General features: G+C 46.6%; 1 protein-coding gene across 1 annotated transcript; it reads left to right on the top strand.

The window, feature by feature from the left end:
• Window positions 1-35: 35 nt before the first annotated feature.
• On the top strand, window positions 36-14,552 carry LOC5570755 (zinc finger protein 652-A). The gene is made up of 3 exons (XM_021838078.1): window positions 36-281; window positions 12,227-12,353; window positions 12,412-14,552. Exons 2-3 carry the CDS (start codon window positions 12,240-12,242, stop codon window positions 14,476-14,478), a joined length of 2,181 nt encoding a protein of 726 aa, XP_021693770.1. The 5' UTR covers window positions 36-281; window positions 12,227-12,239; the 3' UTR covers window positions 14,479-14,552.
• Window positions 14,553-16,860: the final 2,308 nt, after the last annotated feature.

The raw sequence follows: 16,860 nt of genomic DNA, 5'->3' as shown, positions 1-16,860 counted from the left end.
GGCATCACTGATTTTGCTTGCTTTGACGGCTTTTGCATCGGCACAACTGTGGTGCTTGTCAGTGCTAGTCGTGCTAGTGCCTCTTCAATGAAAGTTTGTAGTAAATAAAAAAAATATATATATTTTCATTTCACTCCGTAAGCATTCGAAATAATTAGCTTTGCTATTCCATTTTATGAGAAGATCAGTTTGAGTGAATGTTTCCGTAAATTCATTGAAGCTTAAACATATATCGGGGAAGAATTGATTTGTAAATAGGAGTGTTATATTTCATTGATAGGGTAAGTTCACAGAATCCGGCTTTATGGACCCTATTCCAAAGCTTCACAAATAATCTGCACATCGCTGATGGAAAGACATCATTACGGGCACAAATAGTACTGGACAGAATAAAGTACAGTCACCCCACAGTTATGGATCAACTAAGGGTCATTTTTCAGAACAAAATATGATTCAAAATCAAGATGACGCTGAACAAAACAAAATTAACTCCTTGGCACTGCCTTCGATTTTTCGTTGGACCCGTTGGCGAAAGCTAGCGGTGGTAATCCTTCTTGGACACCGTCTTGGGAAAAAAAACCTCTCGAAGGTCACGTCTTCTTTCGTTTATTCACACAACAACAAATTCACAACTTCCTTCCAAAAAAGTGGGTTTTAAAACTGTCACTAAACGTGGCAAGAATGGAAGAAAGGACGTTTCCCCGGAATGCGAACTTTCTTCCAAGGGTGATATGAATAATTGTATCGAAATGAGCTATCAGTTCGATGCTCTAGACAAATTTTCCGAACACCAAATCGAAGCAGCCTCTAGCCCAGGCTCTTTTAATTCAAGTGAGGAAGCAAAGAGTGCCGCCTAGCGTGGTCAGTTGTTCCGAATTTGGGGGATTTAAACAGGAGATCTTGAACTCCATTAGGGGAATCAAGGTTTCCTTCCAAATCGCAAAGAAGGGAGACTGTCGCGTTTTGCCGGAAACTCTTAAAGATCGCGAACTTCTCCTCAAACATCTTGAAGAGAAGAAGCACAAATTTCTTACTTATGACGACAAAACTGAACGTTTGTTAAAAGTTGTCTTGAAAGGTTCCTCAAGTGACATTAAGTCACCTGAAGAGATCAAAAATGGAATAAATGATTTACTTGGATTTTCCTCAGTCCAAGTAATCATTATGAAAAAGAGAACCCAATCTGGCATTGTTCGGAAAGGGCTTTCTCAAGAATATTATTTAGTTCACTTTAACAAAAAAGAACTAAATAATATTAAAGCTTTAGAAAAAGCAAAACTTAGGTTCGATGTCCGTGTAACGTGAGAACATTTCCAGAAACCTGGAGGAAATTACCAGAACCCCACTCAGTGCCGTCGGTGCCAAAGGTGGGGTTATGGTACAAAAAATTGTCGCGTGGATGCTAAATGCATGACTTGCGGAGGTTCTTCTCACGCCAAGGACGTCTGTCCAGTGAAGGAAGATACCACAAAGTTTATATGCTCGAATTGCGGGGCTAATCATAAGTCAAATTTTTGGGATTGCCCTTCACGCAAGAGAGTCATTGAGGCTCGTGCCAGACAGATAGAAGATAATATCCGTTACGATAACGGTCGTTTCTGAAACTTTGGGTGTTTCAGTTGAAACACAGCTTGGTAAATATACTTTCATAGCTGCCTATTTGCCTTTTCAATGCTCCTACAGCAAGTTAATTTGCTCTAAACTGATTTGCGAAAATTGACTCGCAATAAGTCAAAAAAATTTTGTCATTGGAGACTTTAATGCCAAACATCGGCCATGGAATAATTCTCAAAGTAATTCCAACGGCAGAATTTTATTTGATGAGTGCTCTTCAGGATATTTCTGAATTCAATACCCTGATAGCCCTACATGTTTTTCCTCTTCTAGAAATCCTTCTACGATTGATTTGGTCTTAACCGACTCTAGTCATCTTTGTAGCCAATTAGTTACTCATGCTGATTTTGATTCTGATCATGTCCCTGTTACATTTCAAATATCCCATGAAGCGATTCTCAATCCTATCAGCTCCACTTTCAATTATTTACGAGCCGACTGGAATATATATGAAACGTATGTTGACTCTAATCTTGATGTTAACATTTCTTTAGCAATTAAACTTGATATTGACAATATTGATCCGTCTTTAAAACGTGAGGAGAAGGCAATTTCAACGCACTCGCGATCCTGCTATGAAAATTATATGGCAGGATTTGCAGAAACAAATTAAGAAACGTTTTGCACAATTAAGAAACAAAAATTTTCAAAATAAGATTTCTCAATTGGACCCTGGCTCTAAGCCCTTTTGGAAGTAATCTAAAATCTTGAAAAAAAAAACTCAGAAGCCAATACCGGCATTGCAAAACAAAAAAAAAAAACATTTAAAAACGGTCTTCGGCAAAGTTGTAACTGATTATTGTATCTTACAGTATCAACACAGACAAACAGACGTCACACTCTCATCATTGTCCATCGACCACCTTTTTAACAATCGATTCAAAAATATGGTAGGTGGCTAATGCTAGAAACATTCACCATCCACGGCTGTCTTGGCGCCGATTTTGATTTGGCTCTGTGGTTCTCATTCGTATGTCTTCTATAACTACTCCGGTTCGCTTGAGTTGTTGTGAAAGAGAAAAAAAAAGGGAAAAAACTTAATCACACCACATATAATCGGCTTTTGGAAAGAAGCCTATGTGTCCCCCGGGGTTCATTCAAATATTACGTAACGCAAAATTTGCCAATTTTAGACCCCCTCCCTCCCCCACGTAACAGCTTTTGTATGGGAAATTTTAAATTTTTGTATGGACCGTAACACTATGTAAGACCCCCTCCCTCCCCCTGTTGCGTTACGTAATATTTGAACGATCCCCCCGGGACTACCTCATGGTATTACTTCGGGAGACGGGGGCTTCAAATTTTTAACGCCGCCATACTTTAAGCTCTCCGCTTCTGTTTCTTGCTATCTTAGGCTGACTCCCTCTCGCTCTCTTTGGTCCTCCTGTCTCCCCCCGGCGACGGAGGTTGTCCACTAGTTCCGGTGGGGGGAAACTGCCGCACTGTGGGCCCTGTCTACCGGCGGATATTGCAGGGGAAATTTCACGCACAGTCTTCGTCTCCGGGTTGCAGAGGTGGTCCGACAGTTCCGGGGATGACGTCCGCCCTGTGGGTGCCCTACATACCCGAAGCTCCTCTTCATTCTTCGGCGGCTGGCTTGTCAGGTGCCGAGGTCGGTCCGACGATTCCGATTGGGGGATAACTTTCGATTCGTCGGCGCCCATACGACCCAAGGCCATACCACACTAATTTCTTCTTCTTCTTATTTCTTCGTGAGGCTGGCATTCAAGTGCCGAAGTCAGTCCGACGATTCCGGTTCGTTGGCGCTCCGACGACCCGAAGCCAAGCACTGATCTTTACGCTTCATGTTGCTGCTCTACTCTCCACTTCCGCTGTAGTGCCGACATTATCTGCGTTACTATCCTGTTCACCGCATTCCATTTATCCGCGTCGTTGCACATCCGTTGGAAGACATTGTCAACGTTTACATCGTCACCAAGAATGGCTTTCATCTCCTCTCGTTTCAGGCCGAACCGCGGGCATGCAAAAAATATATATTCCGCAGTTTCCTCCATGTTGATGCATTCGGGACAGGATGACGAACTTGTGTGACCGAATCTATGCAGATATTATCTGAAACAACCATGTCCAGAAAAAACTGCGTCAGGTGAAAATTTTCTTCACCATGTGATCTTCTTATCCACATCGACAGACTTGGTATAAGACGATATGTGTCCATTGATCCCACTGGTGTAGCCATTTTCTAATGGTGTCAGCACGTTCTCTTTCTCGGATTCCTCTTGTGTGGTGGTTCTCGAGAAGAAGGCTGAAAGGTATCATCCCTGCTATCACACAGACTGCCTCCGATGAGATGGCGCGGTACGAACTTGAAACCCGCATAGCCATCAACCTATACGTACTGCTCAGACGCGATCGATTCCTTTCGGTGTTCAGTGCAGTCACCCATGAATTGTGACGCTCGCTAGCAGCCGCTTCTTGCTGCTTTTAATCGCGGAGTCATTTACCATGATCCGGGATAACACCCCTATCGCCTTCGCTGCTTTTTCACATACATAGTCGATATGTTTGTTGAAGTTAAGGCGATCGTCAATCATCACCCCCAGATGCTTAACTTCTCGCGTCGAGTCTATGATGCAATCACCAACCGCGATTTTTGCCTGCTGCACAACCTTACGATTGCTGATCATAACCACTTAAGTTTTGTGGTGAGCTATCGACAGCTTTTTGTCCCGCATCCAATCTTCTACAGTCTCGATCGTCTCGGTGGCGAGTACCTCCACCTCCTCTCTTGATTCACCGACTACCAATAGCACCACGTCGTTCGCAAAGCCAACAATCTTTACGCCCCTGGGAAGATTCAATTTCAAGACACCATCGTACATAATATTCCACAGAGTCGGGCCGAGAATAGAGCCCGAGTGTCTTACCTGCAACGAAGCAACGTGATTGGTCTATATTCCTTCGTTAGCGTCTTATCCTTCCCTGGTTTAGGGATAGGATGAGACGCTAGGATTTCTTTCCACTCCGCAGGAATTACACCGGAGCGCCGGTGCATAGTATTCCAAAAGAGCCAACCGGACGATGATTTTTTTTTCTATCTTTATTAACGAGATTTTTAGTCCTGGGCTAGTTCATCTCGGACCAACGGCTTTACTTCCCTTCCGAAGGAAGTCGTCACTATAACTTTTTGTCAGTGACTATCTCGGGGATGGGATTCGATCCCAGGTCCTCGGCGTGAGAGGCTTGTGTTCTAACCACTACCAGAGCAGTCCCCAAACCGGACGATGATAAGTAGCTTCCTTAGGATAGAATAACCTATATCGTCAGGACCCGCAACCTTTCCGGTGCCGCAACTCAGGGCCATTCGAACAAGTTCGAATCGAAATCTCTGTTATAGCCTAATTCAAGACTACGGCGACTTTCGTCAGAGTAGATAAACTCCGCTTGGGCTAGAAGTTCTTTTTGATCTTTCGACCTTGACGCTTGCTCCTGGGCAGTGCGTCAAGAAAGCCCGAGCAGTCGTCAGTTGTTTTCCCTCTCGGGTCGCGCGCCTATTTTCTCTGTGTGTTTTTATATAGCCGAGCAAACGAGTGAAGCTGAAAGTGGATTGTTGCTGCTCAAGGATGACGGATCAATTGGTGAGCTCGTTTCATGCTACTACATCTAATCTATAAAATATGTATGATTGCACCTTTAATCGTTACAACGGTGAGACGTAAATATGATTTTTCAACAAACTATGAAAGGTTCGTCACTGTGAGTGTCGACATAAACTCTGATTCATAAATTATTTACGTCCAATTTTTTTTTTCTCAAAACACCTTTTTCCTTTTACTTTTGTTTTTGTTATTAAAAAAAACTTTGAATGGTTCGACACTACGAGTGTAGACTTGCGAAAGGTTCACTTTATTCAACAAACTCGTCACCTCAAGTGTCGGCATAATTTTTCTCTACATAGATATTGTTCACACCAAATGAAAATATTATATTTACATATAAGCATATTTATAGCTCACAAATAATTATTTATCATGGTCTAATCGCTTATCAAAGTGAATCCTGTGACCAAACGATCCTCCCCATTAACAAACATCCCTCCCAGTAACCTTTGTGGAGATGCAGAGGCAAACACGGTCTCCAAGCAAAGGTTACACACTAACATTCCTTCCCCCAATCCCACCTGACTGCAAGGACGTGGCCGGCGCCGTTATTGACCATGTATAAATAGAGGCACTGAATTATGCACACTGAAGAAGATTATGGCCAATCCCAGCCGATCTTCTAGTTGATTCTTTGTGCATTTTCACTGACCTCGGTCAATCACGGAATAGCAACCATTGATAAGTGTAGTCAGTCTATGCAATGCTAAGCTAAGCTAAGTAGATAAACTCCGCTTCGGCTATAGATTTAGCCCGCAGGAAGGTATCATTGAAATTGCTGTTCGTCGGCACCTTGGCGAATTAGACAGCAACCTTACCCGCATCGTTAGTGAAGCTTCCCCCTACCGCCTACGCTGATAACTTTTTGCACATGTCTACTCTGTCCACTGACGGCTTTCACCTTCCTCCAAAGCTCGCTAGAGCTAGTGGATTCCGATATAATGTGCCGTAAATTCGGTCCATGTGTCCTTTTTGGCATCTTTGATCACCTTTTCTGAACTTGGCACGAGCACGCTGTAACTCTTCCAGCTTACTAGGGGCAGCAGGGACGAAAGTCCAGGGGCTTAACGGACCCCCCCCCAGGACCTCTGCGAGTTGGGGAGTTGCCCAGGATGTGGTGAAGTTCGCAGTGGGCTCTGATGAACCTTCATAAAAACCACAAAAATCCGAATGCAACTCTGTCACAGCGACCGGTGCCGCTTAAAGTACCCTAGCCCAAACTAACAGGAGTGCCAACCGGCACATCAGGATTGATGCCAGTGAGATTCTGATTATGGCATACTGGTCGCGATACAAACGGACAAGGCATGGAATTACGAGTAGGAGTGCTTCGAGCACATTGGGACCAACGCCAGTACGGCCCCAATTATGTATACTGGCAGCGCACGATAAAGGACAAGTAACGGTATATGTACTGGATAATATGCTTTGAGGCTGACAGCGGCGACATTCTACTCCCTTAGTAGGGTCGGGTGACACTGGCCCGAAACGGCGAGTGGGTTAATGGCGCAGGCTGCCCCCGTCCCGTAAAACCGTGGCAGGCCTTAGAGTACGTTCCAAATCCGTCGCCTGGTTGTTCCAACTGGGCGGGAGTAGGCTCAGATGCCATTACCTGACCTGCGCCGATCTGGCTCTGAACATAGTACCTCATAAAGGACTATGTCAACCCTAGCATGGCCTCCCTGCTTGCATAGATAACCATGGGATCATAAAGGCGACTATTCCAGCGGAGATGGATAGCGGCTCTTAGGGGGACCCATAAGAGATGATCAACCAAAACAAACAACCAGCGGAATGTGAAGGAGAGGCTTCTGGACCTATCAGTAACCGGCTAAGGTTCCCGCCAAGGAAGGAGGCGACCAACTTTATTGAAAACAGTGTGGGCAAAAGCCTAGATACTGTGACGACGGCAGGCACTGGCCGCTCCAGTGCAACATGTGTGGTGACCGATGGCCCGGGACTAATCGAGGCCATGGATCGCAATAGGGAGTACCTCCCTAAAATGCAGGTAGCTGCTGAGCAACTTGATGTCATCATCGAGTATGTTAAGAGCAAAACAAATATCAGCAAAGACTTGAAAACAAGTCTACTGAAATTGCGACAATCAGTCCTAGCTGCAAAGCAGGACTACGAGAAAGCCAAGGAACAACTTGGCAAGGTAGAAGGCCAAAAAGACACTAGGTCGTGTCAAACCGAAGTGTTTTCCTTCACAGGCAACGCGAATATATCTGATGATATTATTCGATATGCGATGCGGAAGAGGGAAGCTTCCGGGGATGAATACGTGGCGAAAAGACGTATGGTTGCTAAGGGAAAAGTGACCTACGCGGCCGTCCTCCAGAGCGGAAAAGCTGGCACGAGCCAAGCACCGCGATCAAGAGGACATGGCAACAAAGGAGAGGCCAACACCAATCCTAAGGCCAAGAAAGCCAAGAAAAAGGAGCCACGGGTTAACCGGAACCAGGCAGTGCATCCACAGGAACCACGGGCGCAAGGCAACAGCAACCCGTGGATACGAGTTGGAAATAAGAAAAAACAGAGGAAACCGAAAACGGAGCCCAAGGAGAGCGCTAAACCGAAAACAACGTAGGAATTTAGGCGAAGCCCTCGTTATCAAAACGGAGGAAGCAAAATACGCCGAGGTTCTGAAGGCGATGCGAAGCACAGAGAAGCTATCGCCATTGGGCGCAGACGTGCGAAGCATAAGGCGAACTAGGATTGGTGAAATGATCCTAGTCTTAAAGAAGGACGCCAAGGAAAAGGGTGCAGTCTATAAGCAACTGGCACAAGAAGTACTTGGTGACGAGGTTGATGTAAGATCCCTTACTGCTGAAGCGACTCTCCAGTGTAAAAATCTGGATGAGGTCACCGATGCAGCGGAGGTCTCGGCTGCCCTCAAAGAGCAGTGTGACATCGACATAGCCAGTAAGGCCATCCACCTTAGAAAGGGCCCGCAGGGCACCCAGGTGGCGGCGATCAGGCTGCCGGTCGCAGAGGCCAACAAAGCGAAGAACTTGGGCATACTCAAGGTAGGCTGGTCGGTTTGCCGGCTGAGCATACAACAGCCTCCTGAAGTTTGCTTCAAGTGTTTCGGGAAGGGCCATAAGTCGTGGAATTGCAATGGTCCCGACAGAAGTAAGATGTGCAGAAAATGCGGCGCTGAAGGCCATAGGGCAAGCGATTGTAAGCAAATCGCTAAGTGCCTAATATGTGTCGACAGAGCAGACAACGGACACTTAACGGGCGGACCCAAATGTCCGGGCACAAGCGGAGTATCAAAGCAGCCAAAACGGAAGTAACACAGTTAAATTTAAACCACTGTGATGCAGCCCAGCAGCTGCTTTGGCAGTCAGTCTCGGAAACCAAGACTGACGTGGTGTTACTATCGGACCCATACCGCATACCAGCCAACAACGGGAACTGGGTGGCGGATAGGTCTCAACAGTTAGCAGCTATAGGGACGACAGGACGATACCCAATCCAAGAAGTAGTCTCTAGCTCAAATGACGGTTTTGCGATAGCAAAAATCAACGGCGTGTTCTATTGCAGTTGTTACGCGCCCCCAAGGTGGTCGATTGAGGAATTTTCCCACATGGTCGACAGGATGATAGCCGAACTAGCTAATCGGCAGCCAGTAGTGATAGCTGGCGACTTTAATGCATGGGCAGTGGAGTGGGGTAGCCGCTGCACCAATCAAAGAGGCCAACTATTGCTGGAATCCCTGGCCGCTTTAAATGTAGAGCTGGCAAATGTGGGTACAGTGAGTACCTTCCGCAGAAATGGTGCAGAATCGATTATCGACGTGACGTTTTGTAGTCCTAACCTTTTAGGTACCATGAACTGGCGCGTTGATGACGGTTATACTCATAGCGATCATCAATCGATTCGCTATAGTATAATACCAGGCGGGCGGAAGGCAGCGCGATGTAACTCGACCCAAGCCCGAGGATGGAAAACAGCGCGCTTCGACGGCGAAGTATTCACTGAAGCCCTGAGGCGCGAACGGAACACTCTGGACCTAAACGGTGAAGAGCTAGTTGCTGTGATATCACGAGCGTGTGATGCTTCCATGCCGAGAAAAGCCCCTCCTAGAGAGAACAGGCCGCCGGTGTATTGGTGGTGCGAATCAATTGCAAATCTTCGAGCAATCTGCCTTCGGGCTAGACGAAGAATGCAACGCGCACGCACAGAAGCACAAAAAGAGGAACGCGGTGCAGCATTCAGAGAGGCAAAGTTGGCTCTGAAAAAGGAAATCAAGAGTCGGAAACGGGCATGCTTTGAAAGCCTATGCGAGAGTGCCAATTCTAGTCCATGGGGTGACGCCTACAGAGTGGTAATGGCTAAGACCAAAGGAGCCATAGCGCCCCAAGAGAAATCGCCCGAGTTGCTGCGATCGATAATCGATGTACTTTTCCCGCACCATCCCATAAGCCCATGGCCCCCAGCGCCGTATGCGGCAGATGAAGAAGAAGAAGTGGCGAGAGTGACGAACGAAGAGCTGGCAGAAGTCGTGAAATCATTCGCGTCAAACAAGGCACCGGGACCCGATGGTATCCCGAATGTTGCCTTAAAAGCGGCAGTGAACACGGATCCGGACATGTTCAGAACCACGATGCAACGCTGCATTGATCAAGGAATCTTCCCGGATGTATGGAAGCGACAGAAATTGGTGCTACTACCAAAGGCGGGGAAACCACCAGGTGACCCGTCGGCGTATAGACCTATCTGTCTACTAGATACGACGGGCAAGTTATTGGAGAGGTTGATTCTCAACAGACTAGTACCGTATACGGAGAGTGCGGACGGCCTGTCCAACAACCAGTTTGGATTCAGAAAAGGTAAATCTACTCTGGACGCCATCCAGTCGGTCGTTCAAACAGCTGAGGTGGCAATCGAGCATAAAAGGAGCGGCATCCGTTACTGCGCGGTTGTCACTCTGGATGTGAAGAATGCGTTCAACAGCGCAAGCTGGGAAGCAATAGCACACGCGCTTCACCGCCTCAAGGTACCGGTGCAGTTGTGTAAGCTTCTAGAAAGCTATTTTGATGGTAGGATTCTACTGTATGACACAGAGGAGGGGCAGAAAAGCGTTCGAATTACCGCGGGAGTACCTCAAGGTTCAATCCTGGGCCCGCTGTTATGGAATGCGATGTACGATGACGTACTGAGGCTGCCCCTTCCGACGGGTGTTAAGATTGTTGGCTTCGCCGACGATATCACCCTAGTGGTCTATGGTGAATCGATGGAGGAAGTAGAGTTGACAGCAGCGCACTCTATTTCCCTGGTTGAGGAATGGATGAAGTCTAGGAAACTAGGACTGGCCCGTCACAAGACTGAGGTGGTGGTGGTCAACAACCGCAAGTCCGAGCAACGGGCGCTTATCTCGGTAGGTGATTGCACCATAGAGTCCAAACGATCCCTTAGGCATCTTGGGGTAATGATTGATGACAAGCTGAGCTTCGCTAGCCAAGTTGAATATGCCTGTAAAAGGGCATCTACGGCTATAGCGGCGCTTTCGAGGATGATGTCTAACAGCTCTGCTGCAATTGCCAGCAAACGCAAGCTGCTGGCAAGCGTGGCGCTATCCATACTAAGGTATGGAGGACCAATCTGGTCAAAAGCGCTTATAAAGAGAAGAAACCTAAAGCGGTTGGAAAGCACGTACAGGATAATGTGCTTAAGAGTAGCAAGTGCATACCGGACGGTATCTAAAGAGGCCGTGTGCATCATAGCCGGGATGACGCCCATCGGGCTCATCATCAAGGAAGATGCTCAATGCTTCAACCAAAGGGGTACCAGAGGAGTCCGCGACACGTGTAAAGAGGAAACGCTCAGAAGCTGGCAGCAGGAATGGGATAACTCCACTAAGGGTAGATGGACCCATCGGCTAATACCAAATGTGTCAGATTGGTATGGTAGAAGCCATGGGGAAGTGAACTTCCACCTGACGCAGTTTCTGTCAGGACATGGTTGCTATAGACAGTACCTGCATAGGTTCGGGCACTCAGAATCTCCTGCGTGCCCCAATTGTGCTGGTGTAGAGGAAACAGCGGAGCATGTCGTGTTCGATTGCCCCCGTTTCATTGTTGTGAGAGGTCGCATGCTCACTACATGCGGAGGGGACACGTCCCCCGACAATATTATAGAGAGAATGTGTACGGATGCCGAGTGCTGGAATGCAGTAACTACGGCTGTCACTCACATTATGTTAGAATTGCAGCGTCTATGGCGCGCCGACCAAGAGTTGGCTGCAGAGGATTGCAGATTGTAACATTGTTTAAGTCGGCTAGGAGAAGCAGTTTGCCTAGGCTACTTCTGCTACACGTGTTGTGCTATATGCACTGGTCCCTTCCCGAAGAAATACCGTAAGGTGGTTCCGGGGAGATGAGGGTCTGAGTCCAAGGGTCATGTCGATGCACTGTTCACCACTTGAGCAATTCTAAATGAATTGCTCATGCACAGTGCATAGGCTGGTTTTAGCGGGTCGTCGTTGGTGCGTCATCCCCGCATTCCCTGAGTTATCTTCTCAGGGGATCTGTTTGCAGATTTCCCCCTTGTAAAAAACAAAAAAAAAAAAAAAAAAGCTTACTAGCCTTCGAGGGATCATCCAGAACCAGTCTACGTAGCGCTCTCAGCTCTGTGGTTATCCTTAGAAAAAATCCAAAACAAAATTCTTGGAGAAATTCTTCGTTTAAAAAGAAATGAAGAAATCTTCGTATCGGAGTAATATCTGAATCTCTGAACAAATACTAAAAAAAGTTTCGGATGAAATTCCAATTTGAAAAATACATACCATGTTTTCTTTGTTCTGTTTGGTTTCCTTTTTTTTAGGCAAGAGGTCTTTGAAAATTCCTATTTTCAAGCCACTACCAGCCGCTACCAGTCATGTCTGTGTATTTAATATCGAAAACTAGCGTAATACGAAGGCAAAACTTTCGAAGCTGTATAAATAAACTAACTAACTGATCATTTTTGTTTTCTGAAATCAACAGCCAGCAGATTGCAATGTCTGACTGCCTAACGTGCGCCAAATCCGCAGATAGCGATGGAGGACAATCGTTCGCGATCAGCTCGAACCGGGACATCCAAATTGCACTGTGCAAGCATTTCTGGTTCGATGTAAGTGGAACTACAGTATCGATTTAGAAAATCCTATATTTCAAGCTTTTTTTTGCAGGAAGACCAGTACCTTCAGAAAACCATATGCTATCCATGTTGGCACAAGATCGAGGACTTCCATCGGTTCTACTGTGAAGTGAAGCAACTACATTCACGCCCGGTGTATTCCGTCATTCCGCTGGAAGTCAAACGAGAAGATCAACAGCTTGATTTCGCTTTAGGACCTGCTGAACAAGCAGATCAGTACGTGGCCGCCGAAGGTCATGGAAGTGATCATGAACTTTTTGAGATCAAAGTTGAAGATCCGAAAGTTGATTTTCTTTCAGATCTTCCAGTCACTCATATTGAGTCCATGAAAGTTGAAGGGGGCAAAGATGTCATCAATAAGGATGCAGATTTGAACAATACGACGATGGTTCAGATTCCAGATCTGCCCGTATTAAAAAGCGAAGATCAACCTCAACCTAATATCGCTTCTGAGCACAAGATTCACTGCATAGAAGTTGAAGATGACGATACTCTTGACGAGAATCCAGATCTTGCCGTATTGAAAAGCGAAGATTGTCAATCTGCTACCGCTTCTGAGCACGAGATTAATTGCATAGAAGTTGAAGACGACGACGGTACCCTAGACAAGAATCCAGATATGGTTGTACTGAAAAACGAAGATCGGCAATCTGGCATCGCTCCTGATCAAAAGCTTAACTGCATAGAAGTTGAAGACGATGACGATACTCTCGACGAGAGTCCAGATCTGGTCGTATTGAAAAGCGAAGATTATCAACCTGATACCGCTTCTGAGCATCAGATTGACTGCATTGAAGTTGAAGACGATGACGATACCCTCGACCAGAATGGAGACGACGAAGAAAGTGGCAACGAATCGCGATCTTCAACAACGAAGAGAAACAAATGTCGCCAACGAGTGCAGAAGAATGTGAAGGATGCGGTTCAGGAGTACGTGTCGAAGAATCTCGTTTTGGACTGTGACACGTGCGGCGAAGAGTGTTCCAGTTTTGAAAATTTACAGAGACATTCAATGATGGAACACGCGAAAACGGCGACCATTATATGCTGCAATCAGAAGCTTTCGGATAACTATCGCTTCGTCGATCACATACGGTTCCATTTGGATCCGGAGGCTTTCATGTGTCCCCACTGTTCGAAGCAGTGTGGATATCGAGGGGAGCTTAAGAAACACATTCGTATGTCTCACTATGGGGAAACGAAAAAATCTGTGGGAAAAGTTGAGCAGAGCAGAGCAAACAAAAGAAAAGCTGTAAAGGAGCAGAAAAGTGATGAATCGGAAAAATCCAACAGTTCAGAGGAAGAAGACGATGAAAAAAATGACGATAACGATGCAACACAAAACGATTCAAAACCCGGAGGTCGATTAGTAATATCACCGGAAGAACTGGCAAAAATTCAGTTGTTTGTATCGAAGAACATAAAACTGGAATGCGACACGTGCTCGGAGAAATGCACGACTTTCAAAGCGTTGCAGAGGCATTCCATGGTGAGGCATAGAAAGCGCGCCATTATACAATGCTGCAATCGGAAGCTCGTGAACAACTTCCGATTCGATGATCATATGCTATTTCATGTAAATCCCAAACGATTCATATGTACCTTATGCACCAAACAGTGCCCCAACTGGGAGGCCCTGAAGAGACACATTCAACTGGTGCACACGCCAGATAGCGAGAAAACGCACCAATGTGAAATATGCGCTAAAAAATTCCCCACCAAGCTGGCTGCTTCGCGTCACATCAAGCTGCACGGAGAATCCGGATCTTCGCAAAATGACGACGCCGAGACTGATCGATTGATCGCGAAAAAGTTCAACCTGATGTGCGACACGTGCAACTTGAAGTGTGACACGTTCCAGGGCTTGCAGAGGCATTCAATGGCCGTGCACGGAAGGGGCACCTTTGTGTACTGTTGTGGCAAGAAGTACAGCCTGCGGTGGAAGTTGCTCGATCACTACTACTACCACATGGATCCGACCAAGTTCCGGTGCCAGGTGTGCTTGAAAAGCTGGCCCCACTCGGAATCGCTGCGGCAACACATGAAGAATAAACATCCGGAGGAGGCCCGCAAGCGGGCCAAGTTGAACGATGCGTGAAGGAATTGAGGATGGATGAGTAGGTAACATATACCCAATCAATTAGTTTTTAATAAATGGACTAACTAAAGGTATGTTCGATGGTAGATGTTTATAGCGATTGAAGTTTTGAAGATTCCGTGGACAAGGAAGTAAATTGAATCATATACTTACCTTACCAGTCAGGCTCAGGTCTGGGTGGCCTCTGCTGTACGTAGGAGACGTCTCCATTCGACTCGGTCCATGGCTGCCTGTCGCCAGCCACGCACTCTGCGAAGGGTCCGCAGATCGTCCTCAACTGGATCGACCCATCTTGCTCGCTGCGCACCACGTCGTCTTGTGCCGGTCGGATTGTTTTCGAGAACCATTTTCACCGGGTTGGTATCCGACATTCTGGTGATATGCCCGGCCCACCGCAGCCTCCCAATTTTTGCGAGGTGGACAATGATTGGTTCTCCCAGCAGCTGGTGCAATTAATGGTTCATCCGCCTTCTCCACGTTCCGTCTTCCATCTGCACTCCGCCGTAGATGGTCCGCAACACCTTCCGTTCGAAAACACCAAGGGCGCGTTGATCCTCTGCACGTAGGGTCCATGTTTCGTGCCCATAGAGGAGTACCGGTCTAATCAGCGTCTTGTAGATAGTCAACTTCGTGCGATGGCGAACTTTGCTCGATCGGAGCGTTCTGCGGAGTCCAAAGTAGGCACGATTTCCAGCAACGATGCGTCTCTGGATTTCTCTGCTGGTGTCGTTGTCGGCGGTCACCAGTGAGCCCAAGTACACGCAATCTTCGACAACCTCGATTTCATCACCATCGATATGAACTCGAGGTGGGGGGCGTGCCGTGTCTTCTCTTGAGCCCCTCGCTATCATGTACTTCGTCTTTGACACATTGATGTTCAGTCCGATTCGCCTAGCTTCAGCCCTTAGTCGGATGTACGTGTCCGCCATCGTCTCAAAGTTGCGTGCAACAATATCAATGTCGTCGGCGAAACCAAGTAACTGAACGGACGTTCTGAAAATCGTGCCACTCGTGTCTATCCCCGCTCTTCTTATCACACCCTCTAAAGCAATGTTGAACAGTAAACACGAAAGGCCATCAGCTTGCTGTAACCCTCTGCGAGATTCGAAGGGACTCGAGAGTGTCCCTGATTATCGGACTATGCACATCACTCGCTCCATCGTCGCCTTGATCAATCTTATCAGTTTGTCCGGGAAACCGTATTCGTGCATAATCTGCCATAGCTGTTCTCGATCGATTGTATCATAGGCCAATTTAAAATCGATGAATAAATGATGTGTGGGTACATTGTATTCGCGGCATTTCTGCAACACCTGGCGGATGGCGAATTTCTGGTCCGTTGTTGCTCGTTCGCCCATAAATCCTGCCTGATATTGTCCAACGAATTCTCTAGCAATCGGTGATAGACGGCGGCATAGAATTTGGGAGAGTACCTTGTAGGCGGTGCTCAAAATTGTGATCGCACGATAATTGACGCAATCCAACTTGTCGCCCTTTTTGTAGATGGGACACACGACACCTTCCATCCACTCCTCCGGCAATACTTCCTCCTCCCAAATCTTGGAAATAACCCAGTGCAGCGCTCTTGCCAGTGCATCACCAGCAACTCGCTCGGTCCACTCCAGCGGCTTTGTTGTTTTTCAACCGTCTAATCTCCGTTTCTACCTCTTGGAGATCTGGAGGCGGAAGTCTTTCGTAGTCCGCGCGTATGTGTGTGTGTGTGTGTGTGTGTGTGTGTGTGTGTGTGTGTGTGTGTGTGTGTGTGTGTGTGTGTGTGTGATCCATCTAACCCCCACTGTCCGGCAGTGGTATTATGGAAAAAAGTTTTCAGCAAAAATGTAGCACATTTTTGCAAAAAGCTTCAGTCCGGGAGTTAGAAGGTGATAGCTCTATTGCAGATCCAGTGACCCATTTCAGAATGGCTGGAGAGACACGTCCATTCAGAAGTCACTTTCACTAACAACAAGCCCCGCATGTATATATAACCGTTATCAAATGGATAATGATAATACATACACACTTCCTGTTTCGAAGATGTTTACTTCGAAACTGGCGCGTATTTAATTTTTAAGTAGCAATAAATATGTAATCAGAACAATCTCACCAAAATACATCCAAGGCGGCGGTGTCATCAAATCCAATCAGCAATTGATTTTCTTCTTCTTCTTTTTTCCTCTGGGTGGCATCCATTTCCTTCTCCTTGTGACGCATATACCATTTTTCGTTGCCAGATCACATTTCGAACATGTTTTATCACCACCATTTCTAATTCTTACTTTCACTTATTTTATATAACGTAACCACTTAACATCATTTGTTTTTATTCTCGGACCATCTGTCCTTGAGACGTAGTGCCGTCGGCCGCGATACAAGCGCGACGGC

This window comes from Aedes aegypti, chromosome 1 (genome assembly GCF_002204515.2).
Source record: "Aedes aegypti strain LVP_AGWG chromosome 1, AaegL5.0 Primary Assembly, whole genome shotgun sequence".
NCBI lineage: Eukaryota > Metazoa > Arthropoda > Insecta > Diptera > Culicidae > Aedes > Aedes aegypti.
Note: the sequence above shows the minus strand (reverse complement) of the source record. Positions and strands in the feature narration are given on the sequence as shown.

Coding starts and splice junctions, on each gene's coding strand:
- LOC5570755 (XM_021838078.1), top strand. CDS start 12,240: ATGTCTGACTGCCTAACGTGCGCCAAATCCGCAGATAGCGATGGAGGA. Junction 12,354..12,411: donor GCAAGCATTTCTGGTTCGAT/GTAAGTGGAACT, acceptor TTTTTTTTGCAG/GAAGACCAGTACCTTCAGAA.